Source organism: Centrocercus urophasianus, unplaced genomic scaffold, assembly GCF_019232065.1.
Source record: "Centrocercus urophasianus isolate 14NV4802_14NV808 unplaced genomic scaffold, USGS_Curo_1.0 seq_11, whole genome shotgun sequence".
Lineage (NCBI taxonomy): Eukaryota > Metazoa > Chordata > Aves > Galliformes > Phasianidae > Centrocercus > Centrocercus urophasianus.
Genome location: NW_024884253.1, coordinates 23150673 through 23174652, shown reverse-complemented (window position 1 = coordinate 23174652; position 23980 = coordinate 23150673). Strand labels below are relative to the sequence as shown.

The following is a 23980-nucleotide window of genomic DNA, read 5'->3' as shown; positions in this document are numbered from 1 at the left end:
TGGTGATCAAGAAAAATGGAGGTGTGATGCTGAGGGTCATGTTTGCGGGCATGGTGTGGATGGGTTGATGATTGTGCTGGATGATCTTAGTGATCTTTTCCAACCATAATGATACTATTTATTTACTATTTGTTTGTTATCAAGACAGAAATGCCGTACTTTGTGAACAGTCAGAGTAGAGTGGGAGACTACAATTTCAATGTAGTTCTCTAACAGATTAATACAAAGAGTACTGTGAAGTAACATATAATCTGTAGACCACGTTTGTTTAGACTCATGTTGTTTTCATCAATTATCATTATATATATACATACAATATCAACATAATATTATATAATTTGCTGCTGCATCTTCTAAAGTAAAATACATAGCTTCTATAAGATGCTGATCATTGGTGGTTTCTGACTGTACACAGTATCTCCAAGCACTCATCCCAGTGAAAGAGGTTAGAAAACTTTTCTGATGCAAAAATCATGACACAGTTCTTCATATATAATTTTTGCTCAATGCAATACCCAATCTGTGATTTGATGCAACATAGAGTATAATTTTGTAATCATGTTACAGGATGACTGTGTGTGCTGCAATAGGTCTAAAATGAGATGTTACACAACACACACACCATTTAATAACTCTGTGAGTGGAGCTATGGTTTGTGCCTGCTGACATCAGGGTCAAACACAGATACTGGTATTCCTTATTGTGTTTTCACTATAGTTGGCTAAAGGTAATCACCTCAGTTAAAAACTGAAATTACATAGTTAAACAACCTATAAATACCTGGTATCTTCAACATCTCATTCTTGCCTCTGTCTACCATATATGGCAATAACGCTTTTTTACTTTTGTGTGTACTTGAGTGATTGGATTTTCATGTTTTTTGTTTTAGGTGGCTTGCCTTATCTCTTGTGCATTAGTTCTTGTGGTGATCTACACGATTGGAGCAATGTTGTACTGGCTGCCCATGGTATGGTACTATCACTTCCAGTATTTTATAAAGACTGAGTTTCTTTGAGGGAAAGATGGTACTATATCTGAAACAACTCTCTTTAACTTCAATGGGACAAAGAATAGCAAGGGTAGAACGTGTCCCAGAATCATAACATACAGAGTTGACTGCATAATACATGTAGAGTCTACACATATGTAGCTCCACATAAGCCTATCACATAGCTATAAAATAAAACGTTTTTCTTCTACTTACTTTTGGCATGTAGTTTGTGAGAAATCTACATCCAGACTGTTATGGACAGATTGGCAGAGCTGAATAGAAATTAATGAAGATCCACAATCTTACACCAGTAATGCATATGATGTATGATTTTGCTTTTTAAATAAATGTAACACACATGATTGAAGATAGAGATCTTAGTTTAATGAAAGTTCTTTTATCTCTGTCATGGGATGCACCCTTTACATTAAGACTGTAAAGCAGTATGGTCAGGTGTTTTTTCACCCCTTCCCACCTCCCTATTGCAAGTCTCTTTTTCTCCACCCTTCTTGAGTTCCCAAAGACTTCATCCTTCTCTCCATCTTGGAGAACAATAAATTATTGTGCCTGCCACAAAGCTAATCGACGTTGTTGGTTTTTTTTCCTTTAAAGTCTTTCCCTAGGTGATTAGAAAGGGAAATTGAATATTTTCACTGTAGACAATTTGAGTGCTTACTTGCTTTGGAGACCCTCAGATGTCATTGATCTGGCAACACACACAGAATCTTGGGATGTCTTAAAGTTTCTGTCATTTTCTCATAGTCAGGAGCCTTCTAAAATGCCTTCAAGAATGAAAAATTGATTTTGATACTATTATTGTTGCAACAGAAGAATATTTTTTCTTTATAGCATTTTTGAAACACAATCACCAGATTTTCAATAACTTGCTTTTAATATTGATTGCTGGGCTTGAGCAAGAAGATTCATCTCCTCTACTAATTCCATAATGAACTTTTTCTTCTTTCTTTTTCCAGTGTGTGCTAGCAAGCATTATCATTGTGGGCTTGAAGGGGATGCTAATGCAGTTCCGTGACTTAAAAAAATATTGGAATGTGGATAAAATAGACTGGGTAAGTGAGATCTGATCTTAGGAGGTTTTCCTGAAAGCCATTAAAAACACTTGCTAGATAAACTATAATAGTTGTGTGGCCCTAGAGGAGACAATTGCAAGTCATTGTTATTATTACTTCTGTGTATTATCAGCTTAATTTTTGTCTCACAATAGGAGCATCAGAAATATCAATTGTCTGCGTCAGAAAAAGCAAAAAGAAATTTTGACAAATGAAAAAGATCATAGTTCAATGCTGAAGATGTATACAGATCTGGGCAGATATGTATCTAATTTTGCATTCCTACTCTGGCCAGTCAGCATGCTTTTATTATTGCATCAAAAAGGTCTCATTATCTTTGTTCTCTGTGTATATGGAATGACTGTACAGGACAAGCAGAACTGGAAACACGGGAGATGCAGAAAGATGTATGTCCTAAGATGATGTTATTTGCTTCAACTCTCCAAGATTTTGCAAACAGATACAAAAATGTATTCTTTTATCATATGAGAGATTATGCAGTATGAGAGATGAAACAGAACATAAAGAGCAGATAGACAGAAAGAAACAGTGAGAAAATACAATTTAATACAAGATCTGAGCAGTCTGACATGCATTTACACAGAATTTCCAGCAAATATTGAAAATGAGTCATGTTTTGGAAGACACCTAATTTTTTCTCCCATGGGAGTTTGGAATGCATTGGTCAGTAAGCAGAACCCAGGCCTCTAACTGCTTTATAGCTTGTATAAACAAATTGACATCCTGTAGTGATTTTGTAACTCCTATTTATGCAATTTCAATTAAGAAATACTCAGAAAGGTATTTTGGCCCTATATTCCCCAGTTCTGTGGTGAGAGGTAAAGGTTTCTGGAGATAGTATTGGATTTTGTTGGATTCTATGGTGATTTAGCATTCTCCTGCAGTAACGGTCACTCCAGCTAATTAGAACATCTATTTTTTTTTATTTTATATTTTTGCTGAGTACTGAATTTCACTGTTGAAAGCAGAGTTGTGTGAACCCTGCTTTGTTCTGGTTTGACTACCTGATGTTTCTCCCTTTCCAAGATAGAAGACTAGAGTTACATGTTTTGTGTCAATCAGAAGAAGAGCTCTGTCTTTCACAAAATCTTACATTCCTCAAAAAGCAAAATTCTGAATATATTTTTCTCTACTTGTGCTGTACTTGGTCTTCATTCTAACCCAGTTATAAAAACATAGGATGGTGTGGATCAAAAATTATTTTGGGGATAGTGGGCCTCAGAAAATTTGTATGAGGGAGCTTAGCTCCTCCAACTGTACACTGATTTCATAAGTGAAGTTTTTCAGCAGAATATTCTGCTAGACTTGATGCATTTTTATAGGTAGAATAACCTGATTGATTTTTGCTCTTGTGATTTTGACAAAAAAGGATGAGTGAATAGTTATAACATCTCTGGCATCTGTTATGATTTTTAAGATAGTTTATAGGGAGAGAGAGCTTCCTGGGCTTATATTTTTGGCTGAATATACTTGGAAAATGATTTATCTTCAAGTATTTGTGCCATCAGTCCTTAACCTGACAGGATAAATCGGCTTGCTTTAAACAGCATTAATCTAAAATAAAACTACAAACATTGATCTTATATTGCTGCCTAGGCTGAGAAGCCCCACTATGTACAGTGATTTGAATAACTTCAGTGGTGTTGATTTTGGACTGAAAGATTCACTCCAGAACTGACAGCCTTTTGGAAACAAATCAGTTCCATTACCCAGGTTATCCAGAGTATTTTGAAGAAAAAAAAACCACTGACAAAACATTTGGAAATAATTAGCAGCTGTTCTGGAAATAATTTTTTAAGGGTTATAGAAGACAGGTTTGTTATGCTCATGTGTCTGGCAAATAATGCATGGAAACGGACCATTACAGTTTTTCTTACCTTGTTCCTTCACACTTAAACTTCTTAATGAACATGAACAGCATGAGTAATACTGTTTGATTAGTGATTTATACAACATAATCCTTTGACATATGAAAGGTAGCTTGAAATCTCTCAATTCAGCCATGGATTGCATTTTCTTGCAGATCTAATGTTTAGAAGCAGCCAAGTTTGAAGGAGCAGGTTGATACAGTATGTTATCAGCTTAATATTACTACATATATTTGTTTCAATTTTCTTTCAATTTATCAGCCTCAGGAATATCCTGTTTTTATATCCCATCTCTCAAATCACGTTCAACTTCTTTCCAGCTAGAATCCCACGGTTCTTGCTCCAGAGTCCTTTTCTGCCACTCACAACTTTCACATAAAGGTCTCTTTTTTCAGTGAAGGCTTTTTGTCAGTCCCAGCGCCTTCTTAGATGACTTCATTCATTTCAGATCTAAGCTTCCTCTTTTCTAGTGATATTTATTGTAAAAGAACTGTACATATTCATAGCTGTATGCAATACAGCATTTCTCCCCTCTCTGATGTCTTCGTATTTTGGATGCTTCCAAGGTGTTGTTCCCTGAATTATCTGTTTTGTACACTGACCTGGAAATGACTACTCTTGAATTTTTCCTCTTTTTTTGGGGAACTACCAAAAAGTTGATCTGGACTTCTTAAGTGTATGTCTTCTTTCATGTTATCAATTCAAGAATTGATTTCCATATCCTTCCTGCTAGCCTAATTTCTTCTTGCTAAATAAGTTCCCCCTTCGTAAGGGAAAAAGTCAGTAATGTTCTTGTTATGTTATGTTCTTAAGGCTGAAAGTCCTAGATGAACAGCAGCTATTTGAACTAGACAAAGACTGATAAAGGAGTGCCAAAGAAAAATATTATTTTGCGGTTAACTGTTGGACTTAGAAATGACCAAATGCAGGGAAACGTATTTCAGTTAAACAAATATATAAAAGAGATTTAGAATATTCAACAGAGAAACATTACTACATTTAAAGAGAAAAAATATTAGAAATTAGAATCATAGAATCATTAAAGTTGGAAAGACTATTAAGATCATGTAATCCAACTAGAACCCATGCCTGTGACTGCTCTAGACCATGTCACTTCATTAGTGACCTTTCCTTAAAAACCTCTAGGGATGGTGACCCCCACCTTCCTGGGCAACCTGTTCCAATACCTCACCACAGTTCAGGAGAATAAATTTTTCTCAGTACCCAACCCAAACCTCCCCTGGTGCAACTTGGGGACATTACCTCTCATCCTGTTGTTGTTACCTGGGAAAAGACGCTGGCCTCAAAATCACTACAACGACCTTTTGGGTAACTGTAGAGAATGATGAGCTCTCACCTGAGCCTTCTCTTCTCCAGATTAAACAACCACAGCTCTTTTGGCCACTCCCTATAAGGCTTGTGCCCTCACAAACTTCCTTACCTTTTTCTGGACACACTCCAGGGCTTTTATGTTTTTCTTATACCGAGGGACCCAAAACCAAACATAATACTGAAGGTGCAGTCTCACCAGTGCTGAGTACAGATAAACAATTACCTCTCTGCTTCTGCTGGCAGCTCTGATACAAGCCAGGATACCATTGGCCTTCTTGGCCACTTGGATACACTGCTGGCTCATGTTCAGCCGGCCACTAGCACTCTCAAATCCTGTTTGGTGGCCCTGCTAGGCAGGGGGGTTGGAACTACATGATTCTTGAGGTCCCTTCCAACCCGGGTGATTCTGTGATTCTGTGATTTTCCTCCATGCAGCTTTCCAGCCAGTCTACCCAAAGCCTGCAGCAATGCATGGACTTTTTTGAAATGGAGGACTCAGCACTTGTTAAAGATCATACAGTTGGCCTCAGCCCAGCAATGCAACCCATCCAGGTCCCTCTGAAGGGCCTTCCTACCCCCAGGCAGATTGACACTTTCTCCCAGCTTGATGACATCTGCAAGCTTACTGCGGGTGCACTCAATGCCCTCATCCAGGCCATCAATAGAGATATTGAACAGGACAGGCCCCAATACCATCTCCTGGGAAGCACTGCTCACGACCAGTCACCAACTGGTTTTAACTTCATTCACCACTGTTCTTTGGGCCCATCCAGCCAGCCAGAATTTTTATCCAGCAAAGAGTACAGCTGATCAGGCCAGCAGTTGCCATATTCTCCAGGATAATACTGGATATGTCAGCGTCTGATAGTGTCATTTTTCTCCATGAAAGCTCTTTATTTTTCAACCTTTTAAATTATCACTGTTGTCTTCTATGCCATCTATAAAAATTTTTCTGCACTTTAATCTGCAGAAAACTTAGACCATGTTCCATCAAGAAAATAGTCCACCAACATTTTCTAACAGCATTCTCACTGTATGAGTGACTTGGCCTGGAAATGACCAGAGCTGAATAGCTCGAAGTTGTACTCTTGACTTGTGAAAGCAGAAAGAATAGCAACAATTTATTGTAAAAATTACACACTCCTTTTGTGATACCGTGATGTGAGAGGTACTTATGGATGCATTAATTGCATAAGTATGCATATATTTTAATTTGTAAGGGGCATAATGAATGATACTAACTACAGTTAAGGTAGTGACAAGATCGGGCTTACTTCTGACAAGTGCCCTCCAGCATCTTTCCAGAGAGGGTTTTCCAACACAAAGCCACCAACCTGTCAAACAGTTTTGTCAAAATAGATTGGAGTAGGGTGATCAGGGAAGGTTTCTCATGGAATTTTGGAGCCCACCGGTATAATTTTATGTATTTTAGAACATTTTAACATTTCATACTCATGAGGGAGATAGCCTTTTAGGTTTGTTCAGGTATTCAATATGGTGGGGCCCTCCTTCTTGAGAAAGCTCAGAAGGCTTTGCTGTATAACCAATTTTTTGCCGAGTAGCAAGCAAGCCAGCTCTTCTATTATGATAATTTTACATACTAGTGAGATTTTTTTATCCCTCCAGCATTAGCAGACATGCGTTACATTACTTTTGTGGTAGCTAGTTTGAGTTGATTGGGAAGGGGTTTAAAAGTGCTTAATCCTATGTGCATTGCAATCTGTTCCTGTGCAAATGTTATCAGAAAGTGCTGTAATGGTTGAAATGGATGACTGTGGAGAACAGTATATTCATAGAAGAGAAAATACTTTCCATTCTTCTTTAACACTTTTTATTTGAAGATAAGGTGGCAGTCTTTGCTGAAGGAGCCCTCAGGCAAAGAAGTATGTGCTGGATATCCTTGACATCAGGGCTATATAAGAAATCAAGTCAGTAATACTTTTCTCCTTTTAATGTAAAAATCTGGATATCTCTATGTCACATACACCATTATGGGATGGAAGTAGGAGTAATCTCTTCTGCTTAAAAAATAAATTAAGACAATTTTTTGAAATGTAAACATTTTTTCTTCTTCATATTTAAAATTTCTTTCTGAAGCAACTTTTCTTCCCGATATTCTTTGCATTTTTTAAAAAAAACTTAAAATAAATTCAAACATTGAAAGATGGGGAAGCAATCTGAAAACTCACCATTTTAATGTCAACTGATTCATTCCTCAATAATTTTTAATTGTTACAGAGTTGGTTTAGTCAGCTGTACTCTGATAAATGCCACTTGTGATTAACTTCCTTGCAAATTATAATTCCCACTTAGGTAATTAGTGAGAGAAGAGCTCTCTGTGTGTGACCTTTAGAGTACTTCATTGTGTAGAAGGGAAGAAGGATTTTAGCTGTGTGCTGCAAAGAAAGTAGTGATAACTTGCAAGGTGAATAATCAATTACAGTTTTAACCAACTAACCTAGTTCATTCCAAATTAAGCTGCTAGCACAATTACTTGCACTATTTTAAGGACGTCCAGAATGATCTTCTGTGAACATCGGGAAGAGCAGGATGTCCTGTTACACGTGTTCTACAGTGGAGAGATGTTATTTTGATGATAACTCAGATACTTGCCAGTTCAAACATCTAAATGCTCACCTCTCAGAAACTACTGGCTTTTTTTATTTCTAACTCATAAGATGTACATCATTACAATTATCATCATCTAATCATCTCTTTCTGTTTCCCTCCTTGAAGAGCATATGGGTTACTACCTACATGTTCACAATCTGCTTTGCTGCTAACGTGGGATTGTTGTATGGTGTTGTCTGCACAATAGCAATTGTGATTTTCCGCTTTCCCAGGTGAGATGTAATTTATTGAAATGTTCTAGTAGCACATAATTATGTATTCTTTCTGGAACACTGCTTTGCTGTTGGGATATACCTACACTACACTAAATTTAACAGTGAAATCTCAGTTTTCAGTTGTACAGAATGCTGGGATGGCTGAAGTTGGAAGGGACATCTGGAAGCCATCTGGTCCAATTCCTGCCCAGGCAGATATGTACTACCACCTAGTAGTATGTATCTGTTTCACTCACTAGATGAAAGTAGCACAAAGTCATCAGGATAGCCAACAATATATTTTTCTTTCATTTCATACTGTTACTCATGAAGAATATTTCTGACAAGACTTAGTAACAAAACTCCTTTATCAACTGCTAGATACTGCATTGCACAGGAGTTGCAAGCTGATATTTGCCTTGCTAAAACACGTTAATGAAAGATAATTGCATGACATGCTCTAATGCCTGAAATTTGCTTTATGGATCCTATCTATGAATTAGAGAAGTTGGGATGAAGTATCTAGAGCTAAAACAAATTCAGATATTCTTTTTTCATATATTACAGTTGCTAATTTTGATTAAAAGAAAAACATTGTTCGGGGTTTATGATCATTTCATAGTACAGAATTAATCCATAACTCACCAGTCCTATGAATGACTTGCTGCCTGCAGGCAGCTGTTTGCAAGAACATTTAATTACACAGGAATTAAATACAATATAGACAGCTCGATTAAATGCTTGTTAAAGTTATGCAGAGCTCTGTTCTTACAGGATAATTTGCAGAATCAGCGTGAAAATAGCTCAAAATTGCAAATTATTGCAAATGATTTCTGCTTGAAACAATCAGAACCTTACTGGTAATCCCCTGCTGCTTAGAAAACTATTGGTAAATTCTTGTTGTAAAGGAAAGTTTTCATGTTATTTACACATTTGGATGTCTGTTGATCTGCAACAGAAAAGGGAGAGATATTTGGCACAAAAAGTAGGATCCTCTGTTGTCCGACTAAAACCTTAGTCTGGACCTGCACTAGTTAACTAAGTAATACTCTTTCCATTGATTTGTGTGGTCTTCCATCAGATTGTACGGGATTGTCCATGCAATCTAAGGGCACCAAAAGACCTAACAACCTTAAAAAGTGCACTGCACAGGTGAGATTATCATGAGAATATGCAGTAAGTCAGCCAGTCATGGCCAAACATGTTCTGACTAATGACTGCTGCAAAAGAGTTAGACGCTAAAGCATGAAAAATAACTTGATGATTTATTATGAAATCTCTGTTCAGACACCAGAGCACTGGACATGGTATGTTATATATCAGGATGCATTAAAAACAGCAGCAGCTACAGTAAGATTTATGCAGACAAGAAAGAACAGCTGAGTTTTGCAAGCCTCATTTAGCCAACCCCGGTACTTGTAAATACTCCCTGTGCACTGCCTTGTCTAGTTCTGGGATTACTCTCATTGCCTAGCTTTAGGCACAGATCTCAGATGACAGCTAGCTTTATAGACTTCTTGTTCTGCACTTTAATGCATTCCTGCAGAGATGTATGGATGCAGAAATTCCTATACTGAACTGCCTGTTCAAAGCAACTTTCCACTGACCATACAGAGAGCATGGGGACACTGTTTTTTCCAACTGAGTCCTCCACTTTGACAGCTAGAGTGCAGCGTTCTGCTTTGTCATACAGACAAGCACCAGTTTTAACTACAAATAAATCATCCTTAAAGGTTAAAGGTAGAAAATGTTAATTAAATCTCTGAGCTTTTGAAGTGGTAGTTCATGTATTAGCTACCTTGATTTGAGACTAGCTCTCTGGCCAGGTATAAAATGGTAACGAAAATTAAAATAAAGATCTTATTATTTGCAGTTGAATAAAATAAAATTCTATTAGATTTTCAAAGTGATGTACTGTAACTCTGAAATTTGCCATTTACTCTTTTGACTACACTGTCATTATGATAAATAAGCTTTATAAGCAGAAAAATACATATGTAGAAAAATATATATGGATAGTATTGTCATGGAATCGTAGAATAGTTTGAGTTGGAAGGTATCTTAGAAATGATCTTGTTCCAACCACCCTGCCACAGACAGGGACACCTCCCTCTAGACCAGGTTGCTCAAAGCCCCATTCAGCCTGGCCTTGAATGCTCCCAGGGAGTATTCAAGTAAAGAATTTCTTCCTAATATCCAGTCTAAATCTGCCCTCTTCCAGTTTGAAGCCATTTCCCCTCATCCTGTTGCTACCTGCCCTTATAAAACGGGCAGCTATCCTGTAGGTCCCTTCAGGTACTGAAAGGCCGCAATGAGGTCCCCCCAAAGCCTTCTCTTCTCCAGGCTTAAGAGCCCCAGCTCTCTCAACCTGTCCCATAGGGGAAGTGCTCCAGCCCTCTGATCATCAAATAATTACCATAATTGCCATACATTTAGACTTCTGTGTTACGGTTTTGGGGTGTCTTGTATCTTGCTCTTTCTGTTCATGTTTACTAATGATTTGACTCACATGTTTTCTGTATGTGTTGATTACAGAGAAAAGACACTGAATTTGAAAAATATGAAAGAAGTGGAATATAAATACAAAACTGAAGATACTTGTGTAAGTTAAATCCAACCCCCTCTTTTTTTTTCTTTCTTTCTTTTTTTTTTTTTTCTCTGTGTCGTCCTAATTAAGGCTTGTTTGTCTTCTGTAGTTGGTTACCAGATTATAATCAGCGTGTCCTTTCTTACAAAAGGCACTTCAAATATAAAGCCAGGATAACATAGTGGGTAGAAAAGTAGCCTTGAGTCTCAGGGAATTGGACAGCTCTTTCTATGTTCTTATCAGATTTCCTCATTTCCTGAAAGTCCTTTGGTACCCCCACCATCCACTATCTCTTTTCTGCCCCTGACACTGCCTCCAGCCCCAGTGACCTGACTCCCAGAGGAGGCCATGTGTGCGAGGCAGCATCATGAAGTGTCACGGGCTGCTTCATGCACCTCACTTTTCAGGCAAGCGTATGTGATAAGTGGATATAAGCATTTCTCCCAAAGACTGTGTTGTTTAAATTTGCTTTGTACAAACTTAAACTTACCAATGAGAGGTTTTAAATTCTTTTGGTCGTTTTCATTACAATTACCATAAAAGCTGCTTGTGGTCAAGCTTGTGGTAAGAAGAGATGGGTAACAACCCAGAGAGGTGACCTCCCTCCTCCGGAATGAAGTTTTAGATCAGTAGCCAACAGAAAAGTGGAACCATGTGTCCTTACAGCATAGAGTCCCGTCACTGGGACATCCTGAGCTCTCCATCATGGAAGTTTCTGTTGTGTCTGCTTTCCTTTCCTAATAACTGTGAAGGGTCAAATGTAATATGTTCACAGTTATTACCTGTTATTATTAAGAAGCTCTCTTCTAAATCTTCTTTTTCTGGCAAATGTTTTCTATCAGAGCTATCTTGGGCACAATATCCAAGCTTGGGTTGGGTGGTTTTACCATTCTGGCATGCTGAACAATGCTGGAATGTGAGAGGCACGTAAGAATGGAGAGTACTCTAAAACATAAATTTAAAACACTGCTATTGAAGCTGGTCCAATTGTCAATTATATCACTTGTCGTTCTTGAGGAGACTGTTAGAATAACTTTGTCAGAGATGGGCTACCAAAATTTGCCTGCTTTTATTTTTTATTTGCTTTTGTATCAATTCATACAGTATTCGTATGAATCTCTGTGCATCTTTTTTTTTTTTTTTTTTTTTTTTTTTTTTTTTTTTTAAGCTAACTACTCCGCAGCTTTTTAATCATTAAGATTAATGCCAGCCACCAAGTAATAACGAACTAGTGTCTGCAGGCACTGAGGAAAATAACATTTTGTTAAGAAAGCAAATTGCTCAAGAGCTTATTATACAAATAAAGGAAAATATTTTTAAGATTTATAAAAAATGCTTTTAATTTAATTTATGGAGCCACTGGGTTGCAGCAGTCATTTAGGGTAGTTTTTAATGTATGTGTGTTAGAGTTATCCATGTTCCTCTGGTAAATAATAGCTTAGACATAAGTAACAGAGCTTTTTAAACACAAAAATATGCAAGCTTAATGATCTACCCTGCCATTAAAGTCTGTGGATTTATAGGGATTATTTCATCCATAGGAGAAATGACACTTTAATGTGGAAAAAAATCAAGAGGGTGTTTAGAAGTTTGTGTGAAACAAATTGCATCACAGGCATTCACTAACATGAATTCTTACCCAAACATAGAGAGAGTTGTGCAGAGCGTGAGGGGCAATTGTAAGCATCCTAAGTGACAGAGGGAATAAGCCACCCATAATGACCATTTTCTTCTTTTCTGGGCAAGAACATGATAAAAAAGAAATGCATTTTTCTTAGAACTGTTCTTCTTAAGACAAGAGCTAAAACTCAAGTCAAGAATAACTGAATCAAATTTGTGTTGCCCATTTTAGGCAAAAAGTTATACCTAAGTGTTCCCCCTGCTTGAATGTGTTTCAGCAGATAGCCTTTCTCTTGCAGAGGTGTTTGATTCTGTGATTCTACAGTTTGAATCTTTCACATCTTTCACCTTTTTGATCACCAGAGACTTTGATCTTTGCACATTTATCTTTTTATTTTTCTTTTATTTTTATCTTCTACTTGGTCAGCTCTGGTATGGCACCAAAGTTCTCACTTGTCTCCACACCAAGCTCTGTGTAGGATAGTTTTTAAGGGAATCTGTAGGATTTCAGAGTATTTCTGTGTTCAACTATGTATCGCTCTTTGTTTTGTCCCTGTTTTAGAGCCTGGTTTTCATATAATTTTGGCCATTTTAATTGCCAGTTAGGCTTTGCCACTTGACTGACTGAGACATTTTGGTGTTGTGATGTTCACCATAATCAGATTCATAGGTAAACTGCACAAATCACAATATGTAGACTGGGCTTCATTGCCACAGTTTTGGATACTTGAAATGTTTAAGTCTGTATGATGGCTGCTGCGGTGGTGTCCAAGAGATTGCCTTGTTCCCAGAAGTCTGAATAATAGCTTGCAATGAGGAGGTAGTGTGGTTTGTGGTAAAGATTTCCAGTCCTATTTTGCTTGAAGGTCTGTTGGGAAAATTGTTTCTTCAGTGCAATCCCATGCTTCTTTGAGCGGCTACAGAAGTGGTCTCTGTGTCAACTCCACTTACTTCTATTGGAGTGTGGCCTAGTTAAGTAACTTTAAATGTCGCTGACTTTTGTTAGGAAGAACTGAAACTTTTGAAGCTTATATTCTCTTTCAAAATGTCTGGGATTTTTATCTCTTTGTTTTCTTACTGCTGATTACTTGTTGTCATGATTAGTTCATTTTTGGGAGCTGACACTTGTATAAATTAGATTTTTTTTTTTTTTTTGTAATGAAAACTATTTCAGTAGTGAAAATAAATATAGAGATTTTTTAACGTTTTACTTTTAATGTTCAGTTGTGGATTCAAGGATCATATTTTTCCATCATCTGTTTGCAAAAAGCCCTGAGATTTCACAAATAATCTTGAGATCCCCTGCATCCATGAAAGACACACCTAAAAGGCAAATTAATTCTACTGTGTTTTTTCCAACTGGGCCATATTAGTAGAGTTATTACGGATATTTAAAGATCTCTGGTTGTGTGCCAGTTGGGTAGAAAATGCTCCTGAAAATACTGGTAAGTTTTACAGGCTATACATGATCCTTCTTATTCCTATTTTGCAGCACTAGATACATAAAAACTCAATACAATTATTTATTTGAATATAATCAAATAACATTATAACTAGATGTAGTATCTTTTACTAGATAAGATAATACACTTGGAAAAGCAGAAGACTTTAACAGCCAACAGACCTTTCCTCAAGTCTGAAATGCAAGAAGTAGACACCAAAGCAAGTGAGAGCTGCTGCACAGTGAGTGAGGTCCATCTGAAATAGTGACAGAGAGCCAGTATTTGGTATCTATGATACCATACATGATTATTTCCCAAGGAAAAGAGATGCACAGTTTATAACCTGTGGAAAGTGGATGTATCACTAGAATTAGGTTAATTCAGTCCACATATAAAAGCTGCATCACAATTAAGCTAGGGATGATAATACCCAGTGTTTTTATATATAGGAGGGCTGCTCTGAAAGTAATGCCTCCTCTTTTATTATGTTGGCTCACCATGTCAGCAGCTAATGTTGGTGCAATGATAGTAGAGGCTGAACCTTCCCACCAGTATTCCATTACATTTTGTTACCATGTGACAGATGGCAGCAGAGGGGCATTGTGGCATCTGACGTGGAAGTGCAGATGAAGCAAAGATATGTACTGAATTCCTCTGTGCAGAAAAAATGGCACCCACTAACATTCATTGATGCTTTCTCAATGCTTATGGAGACCAAACAATGAATGTTAGCACAATGACTGTGTGGGCAATGTTTTCCTAAGAATGACACTGTCATAGGCATCTGTGAAATGGTGAGTCATTTCTGCTAGTGCAGATTTTTACAAGTGCAGCATGCAGGCTCTTGTTCATTTCTAGTGAAAAATAGATAATTGTGGTGACTATGTTAAAAAATAGGTTTTTTAGCTGAGAGTTCGCTCTATCAAATAGCATTATTGTGCTCTTTGTATCTTTTGTAGTTTCCATGAAAATAAATAAGAGGCATTACTTTCAGAGCAACCCACATACATATACACATTATTACTAGCTTTTGACAGTGTTTTATAAGTTCACCTTAAGAACAAGAGAAAAACTGTGTATTCTGTGGGAAGTGTTCTTCCTTGGTAGCTGGACGTTTCTGACTTTTGTCTGTTTTCCTTCCTTATTTGTTCTGGTGTGTAACAGCTGTGCTTTGAGTTACAGTTTCAGTGATGTTTGGATGAAACTTTTTAGCAAAAATGTGAAGACAGGATCCAGAGTAGTTGATGGTTCTTTGTGTGTGCTAGCGATGTTAAAACACGTCCCTCAGACTAAGTCTGGATCCAGTCGGTGCAAGTAGGACCATCAACAATTTGCACATGCTCAAGAGCTCAGTGAGGTGAGAGTGGCTCCAGAAAGACTTCTCCCCAGGCAGGATATTCAGCTATAAGCTGTACCTCTTAAACGATTCTCAGCTCTAGCTCAGGGAGGTGTGAGAACCAGGGTTGCAGGTTTGGTGGGATTTCCCTCCACTACTAAAGTCAGTGCTGGCTTTTTTCATTTCCATGGAGAAATATCCCTGTTGTACTATAATAGTCCTCAGGAATCTGAGGTTAATGTTATGAGTGTTCCCCAGACCTGACACAGTGTATACTCCCAGTTTTTGTCTACTTTTTCCAATACATGTTTGCACTATAGAAGATATTCCCAGTCTGTAACGCTTGTCTGTGTCTGCAGATTATGCCAACTGAAATCGTGCTCCTCCCATTTGCCTGATGATAGCTCTTGAAATTGTGCTTTGTAATGAATGTGATTTTGCTTTTGTGTTAACTTGAATTATGGATAATTTCCCTGTAGATTTCTTATTTCCTCCTTAAGTGCAGTTGCATCAAAGCTGATCAAGGCAGCTATCTGTTAACATCCTCACAACACAAAGTTAATTCTGAGTTGATTTACAGGAATTGTCAGAATTTTTAAAGAAATCACTTTTATTTATGTATATTTCCAAAACGAAGATAAACTGCAGCATTTTGTTTATTTCACTCCACAGGAATCATTAAAACAGGTAAAGATAGTTTCAGTCAGCAACCCATTAGTCTTTCTCAACGCCAGAAAGTTTCATGCAGACCTGATGAAGATAATCCAGAAGGATAGCATGAGCAGCCAGGCATGTGAAGATGTAAACAAGGTAGGATGTGCTACATGATTCAGTTATCATGGTGACAGTACTGAAGTTCGTGGTTACTTTCCCTGCATTTCCATTTTCTATACTATTAGTATTGGAAAACAAATAGCACACAAAAAAATTAGTTGTTTTTTGGAAAATGTCCCAGAAAAGATCATATTTTTTCAAGTTGCACACAACTATAGCAAATTCCACGATGTTCCTAAAAGGGAAAAAAATACACATTATTCTTTCTATCATTACAATGAAAGCATTTCAGTACAATAAGGTAAAAGGCTAACTGTAGCCCAATTCATCCAGTTTGATGAACTGGACTGAGGAAATCACAGCCATTTCCTAAATGGTTTGTTAATAATTAAGAACTGAAGAATCATAGAAAGATTGAATGGCCTGGGTTGAAAAGGATCATAATGGTCCACAACCTCTGCTGTTGCCTACTGAAGAGCTGTGCTGCCCATACCTATTCTTCTCTGTTTAGAAATTCAGCTCTGAAATTTTGCTGTTTTTCCCCTTGGTTCTGTTAGCTAAACTGATTAGTATGATTAAAAAAAAAAAGTCTAAATTGACAGATATTAATTAGGATTTGCATTGGATTAATTTATTCATTAATTTAATAAGATAGCAAGTTAATAAGTTAATTTATAAGATCATGCATATGTTACTAAGGAGGGAGATGTTATCTTTTGTCTATTCTAGAAGGTACTTGGCAATGCAGCTACCTGAAATACGGTGCATAGTGTTTGGTACCTGTGTGGAATAACTGTCTTTCTACAGAACACAATGGAAATGAAAAAAATCGTGGTTTGAATTTTGTTTCTGTGCTGTATTTCTCTTTTAAACGTATATTGGCAACACTCATGTGGAAATCAGTATGAAAAAAATTATCTGGATAAAGGTAACTCGTTAATAACTTCATGTGTCAGAATTGTTCTCACAAAAATCTAAATGAGATTTCATCAAGTAAAATGTGAGTCAGAAGCTAATCTTATAAAATTTCTATCAAAAGCAAAATTTTAGTTACAAGCTTTAGAGTGAATCCAGACATCATAGAGACTGAGTTTTGTGGGGAAAAAAAGGGGGGGAGACATCTACTTGATAGGTCTTTAGAAGGACAGTGAAAGTCTTACTCAGCAAATGTGTCCAATAGACTGTTGCATGAAATATGATTTTGAGAGAAGGAGTTAACTTTGATATAGAGAAACAGAATTCTTGTGTATTGCACTGATTTTCTCTGGTTACTCTGCATCGGGTTCGTTTTCCTTGGTATGCTAATTGTTCATTGCTTTTATTTCAGTGTGAGCAGAACACATTACTCTGCTCATTTTCCAATGGAGGTTGTCATGGTGAGTTTGTTATCTATACATTATATTAAAACCAGGATGGACGTAAGTGTGCAAAATAGCTCCAGATTTTTCTATTTATTCCTAGGCAAATTCAAATTGTCTGGAAACTTATATTTTTTCAGATCACACATTCAGTGAAGCATGAGTTCTAACAGTTGTTAAACTCCATTAACCTTGGCCTAATGGGTCCTGGTTTTATTCTGTTCTTGACTGACTTTTTAAGATTTCAAAAGTGAGGAACCAGTGAAAATACATTTTCTGTAGGGGTCTCTTATTTCACACAAATCACCATATGCATACTGATTCAGGTATGGAGTGGGAGCATCACTAAGAACATTACCTTCCTTGGTCTTCAGCCAAAGAAACAAATAAACCATTTTGTTAAGCTCTGCTCCTGAGTTATTTTTAGTTCACGGTGAGACTTGAACATTAGTATGCAAAACTGAAAATAGGATGGGATGAGAACCATGCGAAGTCTCTGTGGTCTTTGAAGGCACTGAAGAGAAAAGCTCAATAAATGTCAGCTGAACAATCAGTGACGCTATGGCCACCAGTACAGTACAGTATAACACAGTTTGCTTTCAATTAGGGATTATGCTGAATGATTCTACTCATCCCACAATTTATTGGGCTTAAATCAAACCAGAGCACACACATTCTCCTGGGACCACTGCAACAACCTTTTGCAGAAGATACTTTATACAGATGACTTCATTGTGGAGGGAATTCCAATGCTGTGTTTATTTAAAACACGTACAAGCACTGAGACCTCAGTAGGGAATCTGATCTGGGGGCTGTTTTCTGACAGTTCACACTTATTAACTAGGCTCATGACATTTTTATGGTATTGCAGTGTTTACTTTACTTGGGTGTGATAGAATGCTTTCTGCAACACACAGTAACGTAATGATGATGGCTCTTGAGGACTATACAGTGCTGTACTGTGAAACAGTACATAAGTGAACAGCATTGTATTTGTGAAAAGTCTTTTGGAAGGTCTTGTCAGTATGCATTTCTGTCTTCATTTGAATAAGTTGGTTTCTTATGTTACAGAAATGACAGACAGCACAAGAACTCATTTTTGGTTTCCCTGAGGACAATTATTATACCTTATATTATACCTTATATACGCAGAGTAGGGTGACTCTTCATGGGAACTTAAAACAAAGACCGGAGAGAAAAAAAGAACAAGAAAAATCCCTTTCAAAGGATAATAAAACAAGGGGCTTGAATTTCTAGGAAGTGGAGGGAAAGGAAGACATAATCCTTATTCACACAGCAGTCATCTTGGAAAGCATGGCAGCTTTTTTCAAATCTTTCCCTTCTACCTCTAGGGAATACTGATTTGACATGGCCTATATCAGCACAATGTTAAATAGCTTCTGCTGCCTTTGCCCAGTCATTTAGAGAAGCAATAGGTCTGTACCTGCAACCCCTCCACTGAAATGCAGGATGCCGGCTGGGTAGGAGAGTAATGCAAGATCAGCATTGTCTCTGTATTTGCATTTGTACATGTGTGAGTGTGGCTTGACCTTCACAAGGTTTGTCAAGATTTCTGAGTATGATAATACTAGAAGTTTTCATATTGTGCTAGTCTAACATCAGCTAAGCACAGTTCATGTGTAAGGTGATCTCAGCCTCTGTGCTGGGATGCAACACTTCTAGGCTAAAGCAATTTGTATTGTTATCCTTCTGTCCTTTCCTATTTATTTCCTTTTCTATTTATTTTTTCTGCTATTCTGAAGAAAGTTACGTGCTATTACATGTATTCAAAATCTATTCTTCAACTGCCAAACATTAAGTTTTATGTAAGCAGTGTAACAACCGAAAAGGGAAATTCAACCCCAAGGGCATTTTTTAAAGTAAAACTTTTGGAACCTGCAGATAGAATTGTGTATGTGCTTTTTGAGGGAATAAGTACAGAGATAAAAGGTTCTTCTGTTTTGGAAACAAAGGAGGTGTGTGGAAAAGATGACAGTGAGTAGCCCAGCAGATCTCATAAATCCTTCCTGGGTTTCCACTACAGTACTGCCAGGCTGCAGGTTTCCTTTGAAATTCCTTATTTTGTTTGCAGTGCATTTATTCATGTATACTGGATGGCAAATCTCTGGAGGTGCAAATCCAAAAGGCTCTGACTCTCAGACTCCTGTCAGAAAGGAATGAGCACCATTATAAATCTACTCGACAGGGATATACTGCACACCTTCAGGATTTTAAAGCTTTTTCCTCTGCTTTGTCAAAACCATGTCTATTAACCTATCTTTGCATTCAAAATAACTCTCCTTTTTTGAGTTTTATGTTTTACGATGACTGATATTAAAGCTGTTATTTACCCACAGAGCAGTGTAAATAAGATGTACATTATTTTCTTGTCTTTCTTTTATGAAAGCCAGGAATCATCTATGTGCTAGTTCAGGACACACTTACTATAGTATGTGCTTAGATTAAAAATTATGTGTATGTGCTTAGATTAAGCACACGGTGGCCAGGAGCTGAAGAATGAATATAAGAAGACCTTCACAAATCTTACATTTTTTTCTCTAGCATCAATATGTGATAGCGTATGCATGTGAAAAATAACCAAACGAAAAACAGGGAAAATGAAACACTCCACTTTACAGACTTGTCTTCCTTATAGGAGAATATTAGTTAAAGCAGAAGAAAGTGTTTAGTTACTACAGAAATGAACTCAATATCAGAATCTGCAAGAGATATTTGCTCTGTGAATCCCACGTGAACTTTCCCAAACAAGTCAGGCTCATTTAGAAATTTGAATGTGAAGACAAACTTCTTTTTTTTGTCCTTGAGAGACTGTTTCTGTCTAATACATCTTGCTAATAACGTATTCCTCATTCCATTGCTCTGATGGTACTTCGCTTGTGCTTTTAAACAGTGCAATTTGCTTAATGCATATCCCAGTACACAATAGACTAATTTACTATGATGTTTTGGGCTCATTTTGTTTAACTTTCATAATTCTAATAGGCATTTTTTGACTTATCCCTGGTAATTAAAATTTTCTCTTCCATCAAATGTGCAGGTGAATCACTGCAGCCATGTCAGAGTGAGCGACGCATTTTGATATTGGACTGCAGTGGACTGCATTTCTTTGATTACACTGGAGTCTCCATGTTGCTTCAGGTATTAGTAATACCAGATACTTTCTGTACATTAAAATACATAAATACACACACAAGTTATTCAAGTCAGCTACTAGTCATCCAACTTACAGTGGATAAAGGGGGTAACTTGTGAAAGAGATGAACAGAGATTTGATACTGAACTGTGTTTGTATAAAATTATACACCAATGATTTTTATTTAATGGAGTCGCATTTCAGAAAACTCTCTCTTTGCTGGTATTTTTTTCGTGGGTCGTTCTTGTGTTGGTTTTTTTTTGTTTGTTTGTTTGTTTTGTAATTTTAAAGCTGATTTATGTCACATCACACAGTCAGCTTTAAAATTTCAGTTTTTATTTCTGTGAGTTTATCTCTATTACCTACTTTCTGCTAAGCCAGAGGTCTTAATGATCTCCATGTTCTATTCTGTGACATACATACCTAGCAGGCTGGGTTCCTCAGGCATGACAGAAGGTCCAGGAAGCTCCCATATGACCAAGAACAGCAACAACATAATGATCAGCACTATACAGCAAATGAAAAAATATGTTCAAAAGCTACTTGCTATTTCCATCGGGTTTGGCATTTAATAGATTTACAGTGGGTACAGATTTAATTGGGTGTTCATGTAATTTTTCTGTTTAAGATAGAATATTAGATTTTAATCATCATAGAATCATGGAATGGCCTGGGTTGGAAGGGACCTCAGGGATAATCAAGCCCCGCGCTGCTACAGGCATGGTTTCCAACCTCCACATTTAATACTAGACCAGGCTGCCCATGGCACTATGCAACCTAGTCTTGAACACCTCCAGGGATGGGGCATCCACAACCTCTCTCTGGGCAGCCTGTTCCAGCATCTCACCACTCTCATTGTAAAGAACTTCCCCCTGACATCCAACCTAAATCTTCCCTCCTTCAACTTAAAACCATTTCCCCTTGTCCTGTTATCTACACTTGTAGGATCCTTTAGGTACTGGAAGGCAGCAATGAGCACAAAAATCTGAAGTTGTGTTTCAGCCCAAGCCTTTTCTTATCCTAAGTGTTTTCTCAGTTTGCTGAATTGATTAATTAAAAAAAAAAAAAAAAAGTGTTAAATTAAAAATAAGTGTATATGTGGGGACATAGTTGGAAGGAAAACTGGTACGAATAAATAAGGTGAGTAAGAGTTACTCTTTATTACTTCTTCCCTCAAAAAAAGTGCATTCAATAAAATTAGTAGAAAAAAAAAAAGTTTGTCAACTGATTTGCAAAAGATCTATGAGACCTCAGAACTATGGATTAAATCAAAGGAATTAGACAAATTTGTGGGACAAAAATCCATGCTGTGCTATGGCATAGATGGAGGTGGCTTAATGACAAAACTGTGTTACCCATAAGAGGAACGCGCTCAATGTTTTACAGTCCTTCCCTGAATATCATCACTGCCGCTGGAGTTAGAGGGATTTTTTGTGTGGAACGGGCTTCTGGGTCCTTTTTAAAGTAGGTTATACTGATGATGTTCTCATTGAATCACTTCTCTTTTTCCAGTTGTTCCACTTCGCATGGATTAGTTAAGGTTGTTTTTTTTATTATTTATTTTTATTTTTATTTTTATTTTGCTTTGGATGCTTCCTCATCTGCCAAAAAAAGGCCCTACTCTTCTTCTAGAGTTATTTTCATTTTTTATCACTTTCTAGCTTATACCTAGTCTCTGTGAAACTGCACATTTTCAGAGAAAGAATAAAGAACAACTTGTTGCAGAATGTGGCATGCTAGCTATGGTACCTATTTGATAGATGCTGGAAGTTGGACTAGATGACCTTTCAAGGTCCTTTCCAACTCTAAGGATTCTATGAGTATACAACTCTTCCCTAGGTCCAATAATTGGCTTTGTGGGCTGGTAGGTAAGCTTGTGGGAAAGAGATGGGTAAACTTGCAGAAAAAGGCATACTGGAAACAAATTCATAATAACGTTATTTTAAATGGTACATTATTAATCAGATTTTGATCAGATTGATTTTTATTACCAGCTAAGCTGTAGAGCACTTTGCAAACGAGGGAAGAAATGATGCTTTCCTGCTGAACGTGATTCGGTGCTCTTTGTATTATGGAGGGGCTCTCTCTGGTGGCTGTTGTCAGCATAGCCTGAACAGCAGCATGCCGTGCTCTGCCTATTTGAGTATGTTCTTGGTGGGTATGGTGTTGGTGTTTAAAATCTTTTTTTTTTTTTTTTTTTTTTTTTCTCCACGTTTTCACATTTGTAGATTTACATGGATTGTAAAAGCAGACACATTGAAGTGTTGCTCGCATGCTGCAAAGGCAAGTATCAACTTACAGCAAAATTTTTAATGTTACATTTATATATTCTTGCTACTTTATCAGTGCTCATATGTTTGTTTTGCTGCAGCTTCCTTGATAAAAGCAATGCAGTATGGTGGAAATCTCGAATCTGAAAACCCCATCTTCTTTGACTCTATTTCTTCAGCAATCGATGCCAGTCAGATTTCCAGGGTGAGGCTTACAGCAGGGGTAGGGGAGGTCTGGGGGCTCCTCGGGTGCTCACTGAGCTTTGATAAAGCTTTCATTTGGGAAAATGTCACATATTCGGTGAACCTGTTGTACGGAAATATTTTATCTGTATACTCTGCAACCAGTCCTCAGTCTGTGGATTGCATTTACCACGTTTTTCCTGCCTGCTCTCTCTTCTTGCCCCCTTCTCTCCTTTGGCAGTAACTCCTCAGTCTTCTATGCTGGATCCAGAGGTGTGTTGTTTTTCATTAATCTGAGTGCATGTTCCACTGGAAAGCATAATGACATCTCAGCATAACCAGCACAGCCTCTTGGTGAGGCAAATTATCTTCTACTCTGTCATGCATTGCAAAGCAACACTGTTCCTCAACCTGTGTTGCTTAAAGCAGAGCACCTCTGTTAGCACAGTAACGTGGCCATAAGGTGCACATGTGCTAAGAGATAAGTGAGATAAAACTGAAGGGCACTGTGCTAGACTGAACAAAACACTTTGGCAGGCTTGTTTGGAGCTATTAATCTTATGTCTGCCCTGCAGTGCAGAGTGCAGTGCTGGCTCACTGGTGGGAAGAGGAGAGAGGAACTTTATGTGGTGGAAGGGAGAGCTAGAGGGAGAAGGAAGAAAAAAGGTTGTCTTAGAAATTGAGGCTTGAGGCTTGAAAGTGCATTTGCTCATATATTTATTTGCTTGACAATAAGTCTTGCAATCCTTGCTAAAAGACTATAAACCCGGGCCTTCCTTATCATGGAGTCTTTTCCATTCTAATGTTCAGTGGGAAATATAATAATAGGTGGACTGGATGATCTTAGAGGTCTTTTCCAACCTTGGTGATTCTATGATTGTAATCTCTGTGTAACTGAGCGTGCATTATAAGCAGTGTGCTTTCCTGTGGTTGTATTTATAATTCCAAACAAGAGCAGAGCTCCTTTCAGAACCCTGTTCAAGAGATATTAAACTAATTCTGATTTGCGGTATTTGTTTTCACTTTTCATGCCCTTTACTGTGATCTGGCATGTGTTACTAGTAAAATTAGAGTTGCCCTTGGACAAAAAAAAAAAATCATTTTTCATTGATTTAACTAGATAAGGTGATTTGGCGCTGTCCATCTTTA

General features: G+C 37.4%; 1 protein-coding gene across 1 annotated transcript in view; it reads left to right on the top strand.

Annotated features, from left to right (window-relative positions):
• Positions 1-23075, top strand: part of SLC26A7 (solute carrier family 26 member 7) — a 54498-nt gene extending 31423 nt beyond the window's left edge. The window contains 9 exon segments of the mRNA XM_042840087.1: positions 890-967; positions 1966-2061; positions 8019-8125; positions 10643-10709; positions 15765-15902; positions 17194-17242; positions 20283-20383; positions 22607-22661; positions 22750-23075. Coding sequence (XP_042696021.1) covers positions 890-967; positions 1966-2061; positions 8019-8125; positions 10643-10709; positions 15765-15902; positions 17194-17242; positions 20283-20383; positions 22607-22661; positions 22750-23075 — 1017 coding nt within the window.
• Positions 23076-23980: the final 905 nt, after the last annotated feature.